The following is a 4667-nucleotide window of genomic DNA, read 5'->3' on the forward strand; positions in this document are numbered from 1 at the left end:
ACAGAATTATGTAGAATAAATATATAGCTTTCAATTTATCATAAAGTTATTGGTATATGAAAGTAGGCTTAAATGAATAAGTCTTCTGAAATAATGAAGTGGTGGGTGGAGCCAATATGATGGGTTCACTAAATATCATGGTATCTCAGCAAATAGAAAAGGTAGGAGGTTCTTATTTTATAATTAAACTTACCATTATTGAAAATTTGAGTTTCTAATTCGTACAAAACTATAGACATTGTATTGTGGGCATTATAAAATGTAATCTGACGAAACTCTGGCAATGTACCATGTGACACACAAAAATCAATGTTTAGCCTTTTTTTAATTATTTAGTTCCAGATTAAGAAACTAACTAATTTATAGTACTAATATTTTAATTATAATCTACAATTTGATACCAAACTTATTGACATATGTTTAAATATAATGTTGAATGTAAATCTACAAACGTGATGACATGCCCTCTGACCCATACCTGTCTAAATAGGGTTAACTGAACTGCACTACAGTATCCATTTGTTTCAAGTGATACAGTTGTGTAACTTGTTGTTCCTGTGTAAAGCCAACCTCTGTTAACTGACATTTATTGAAGCCAAATATACAAATGCATGGTTTTACATTCGAGCAAACATGCTGTGTAACTTAAAATAAAAGCATAATCCATTATCTGAAATATATTTTTACATATTTAATGTAGAACTGCAAGGTATTCTTAATTTATTCAGAAGCTGTATTTATTTGTGTAATATTTTCAATTCTCGTCAATATGGTTTTTGTTTGATGTCCTAGAAGGAAAAACAGAAATCAACAAACTTCTTTTTTAAATACAGGTATGAATTCTATTCTGCTCTACGTTGGTCACTCTTTGACTGGTGATCTGTTTCCATGGTCATGGCAAGTGGGTCAGACACACTGGGAGCACTTGTTGGTGGACTTGTGGGGGGTGACACTGTGGGTGATAATTTCCATATGGCTTTACTACCAAAGATTCTTTTTAACAGTGTGATTTGTCAACTCCTCTACACCCACAACAAAAAATTTACACTTTGTAAAGCCTAAGGTTTATTTTAATATATATATGTAACATTATTGGATACCTGAAGTATTTTATATTTAAGTAAAGTTATAATAAGTTTGGTTTATCCACAGTTAAGTTCTTTTATATTTTACCATGTCACATTGGTTGTCACTTTATTTTTAGAATTTCAGAATTTGTTTATTGCTTAGAAATTTAATTTCTCAACAAAAAATGAAGAATGCTATTTCACAGCAAAGCAGAAGTTTTGGGAAATATTTATCATTACTATTCATTGGTAGAAATTTATAAAATTCCCATTTTTACTCTTTTTATTTTGAGAGATTTCATAAAACAATTATAATTTTTTTCTTCATTTAATAGTAAATTTATATTCACCTGAGGGTAAAATATAATGTCGACAAGGTGAGAAAGCACGTGGATATAAATAAAAGATCTCATTAATATTACAGTATTTTTACTTAAAAAAGATTTTTATACGTAGATAATTACTCATGTGGTTAGGGTTAATAATTTTTAATGTCATAAGAAATAAAATAAATTTTTATGAAAAAAGTGTACATGATATTTTTACAGTCAGAAGTTGTTTTAAGAGGTTCATTGAGTGCTGTTTAACCATGTAAAGTCAGTATTTTTTTATACGTATGACTGAAATATTGTATTTGATGTGATACACTAGTAATGGGTGTTTTAGTTCTTTGTGTAGATATATAAAAAAAGATGATTGCTAGTGTTTGGTTTTGTTTTTCTTGAGGAAATTTATTAGCATTTTAATTTTTAAGGGTTTTATGAATTTTTTTATAAAGAATAATAAAATCAGTATATTTTTATAGAACACTGAGAAACAATTAAAGAACTGTGTGAAAGATATCCTGTCACAGCTTTAAAATGGTGAACAGATGTTTGTTTGGCTTTACTTAGATGCTTACTTGCAATAAAATAGTGTAATTTATGTCATCAAGTAATGATTAAAATAACACCTGCTGCTTATCTCGTAATTAACGTAATAAAGTAACGATTAAAATAATACCTGCTGCTTATCACATAATTAACATAATAAAGTAACAACTAAAATAACACCCTCTGCTTATCTCATAATTAACATAATAAAGTAATGATTAAAATAACACCCTCTGCTTATCTCATAATTAACGTAATAAAGTAACAAATAAAATAACACCTGCTGCTTATCACATAATTAACGTAATAAAGTAACGATTAAAATAATACCTGCTGCTTATCTCATAATTAACGTAATAAAGTAACAAGAGATAAGCAGCAGGTGTTATTTTACACACAGTGACTTTATACTTCTATAGGAATTTAAAGAAAATCAAGCAACGATACTAATAATTTATTCTTGTGAATAACTCAGCCAACAAGCTGTTTAAAATGAAAAAGAAATAAATATGAAGCCCAATGAATGATAGATATGATACTAATTATTACTTTATTAATCATGAGATAAGCAGCAGGTGTTATTTTATTTGTTACTTTTTTACGTTAATTATGAGATAAGCAGCAGGTGTTATTTTAATCGTTACTTTATTACGTTAATTATGAGATAAGCAGCAGGTGTTATTTTATTTGTTACTTTATTACGTTAATTATTTACCTCTAAATATAGTCTTACTATTTATGGGTTAAGTTTGAAAATTGAATATTTTAAAATCTACATATTCCAAAATTTTACTGAGTTACCTTGAAACCTCAATTACACATTAAGTTTTTTCAAGGTAAAAGATTCAATTTAAACACTATGATGGTTTTTTATGCTATTTTACAAATAAACAGGTGGTACCTGTTTTAAGCAGGTTTATATTTTGTTTCCTGGTACACCTTATAGCAACTCAAATCAAACAATGAAATTCATGTCAGTAGTCCCCAACACATCGATGTAACAAAACATCTTGCAATAAAGAATGAGCAGAGAATGAAAGAACACTTCAGATAAAGGAGATTTTATTAATTAGACATTTGGAACCAAGCCTAAATTATACATCTTCATTTTTTCAGATATGATCTTAATCATTATTTTAATACATTAATTACAAGATAAGAAGCAGATATAATGTTATATATATGGTGTTTTGAAATGTATTTTATTAAAATATTACCTTTATTGTGAAGAAGAGAAAGATTCTGTGTTATCATTTTTAGACCTTAATATTTTAAATCAAGAGACAAAGTTATTGGTGTTCTATTATCATAAACCAGCTTTTTCAGATTTATATTTTAACTACAGAAGTTTCACACTTCCGTTTTCAAAAAATATAGTTTCATTGTTGGTACACAGAGCCTTTAAAATAACGAGGACAAAACTGGCATTCTAGCTGGAAATTGATAATATCAAGAACTGTTTCCTGAAAACTTTATTACCAATATCACAAGAAATACCTAGAAAATGTGAACACTACCCAAGCATCAGTGTTTCATATACCTGAAGGATGTCTTTCATTTAAATATAATAAATTTCCAAAGATGACAGTTATGTTTGAAAAGTACAAATGAATTGCCAAAATGTATTTTAAATTGGCTTAAAAGCATCTGAACACTGCTAAGTAAGTGATTAATTTAGACCCCATTGCTATGCCATCTATTTGATCACAATATTTTCTTTGAAATGGAAAAATGCTGCAGTTTAACAAAGACATCTTTAGTTAAATGATTTATGACTTCAGAATTCTTGAATATCAAGTAAGCACAAACATAACTTGCTTCATTTAATGGGATTTTAGTGTATAACGATTCTACATCAAAACTAGCACTGTATATGGGTTCAGAGGTTAGTGTAATGATTAAGATCATATTTGCTGCTTATCTTTTATATTTTTAACTGAATAAGGATTATTTGCTAGGAACCTCTTACACAAGTACAATCACATGAACAACTTGTTGCTGATTGAGTGGTAAACATTATTATTGTTTATTTCACCTAACTATGTGATTGACTGGATATTTACGTGTTTAGTATTTCACATATTGATAAAGTAACAAGGACATTTGACTTGACATTAAAATTTAATTCTTTTTAAAAGTTAGTAGAAAGGTAATCATGAACAAACTTTTGTTCTTTATTAGTGTGAGCAAGTTGAAAGGTAATTTGTCCACAAACAAGAGCTATAGTTGTTGAAATAAGATCGAACAACTAGATTGCTAAGCCTTTCTGTCAGATTTGTTACTTGTAAGGTAAAGTAAAATTTGTACTTCAGTTAGCTTGCCCATTTTAAAAAGTAACATTCTTTTGATCAAAATAATAAAAATTAGGTTGGTTTTGTAACTTATGGCCCATGTTATCTTATTAAACTAGTTCCTAATCAAACATAAGTATTGATTTAGGTTTTATTATGTTGAACAGTTTCTCTACCAGTAATACTAGTTTTTGTGACCTTCAACATGAAGTACATAAGTAGATTTTCAGGTTTCATTGATTTGTCATTTTATAAAACAGACTTAACTAAAAAACTTGTCAGCAATAGTAAACTGGTTTATTTTATTAATTGAAGTTCATTAAAGTTCTCTTTGAAAGAAAGCAAAATGTGGTCTACAGATATTCATTGTAGTTTCATTACATTTACAAGCAAGGCTGTAAGAGTTCTGTCCATTCCCTGTAGATCTTGATAAAAGA

At 28.1% G+C, this 4667-nt stretch overlaps 1 protein-coding gene across 1 annotated transcript in view; it reads left to right on the forward strand.

The window, feature by feature from the left end:
* The window catches only part of LOC106472013 (heparan-alpha-glucosaminide N-acetyltransferase-like), a 19831-nt gene extending 17535 nt beyond the window's left edge, over positions 1-2296 (forward strand). Inside the window, exon 9 of the mRNA XM_013932643.2 lies at positions 834-2296. Within this exon, the coding sequence (XP_013788097.1) occupies positions 834-1009 (176 nt within the window). The 3' untranslated portion in view covers positions 1010-2296. The remainder of the gene's footprint in view (positions 1-833) is intronic.
* Positions 2297-4667: the final 2371 nt, after the last annotated feature.

Source organism: Limulus polyphemus, unplaced genomic scaffold (genome assembly GCF_000517525.1).
Source record: "Limulus polyphemus unplaced genomic scaffold, Limulus_polyphemus-2.1.2 Scaffold5021, whole genome shotgun sequence".
Taxonomy (NCBI): Eukaryota; Metazoa; Arthropoda; class Merostomata; order Xiphosura; family Limulidae; genus Limulus; species Limulus polyphemus.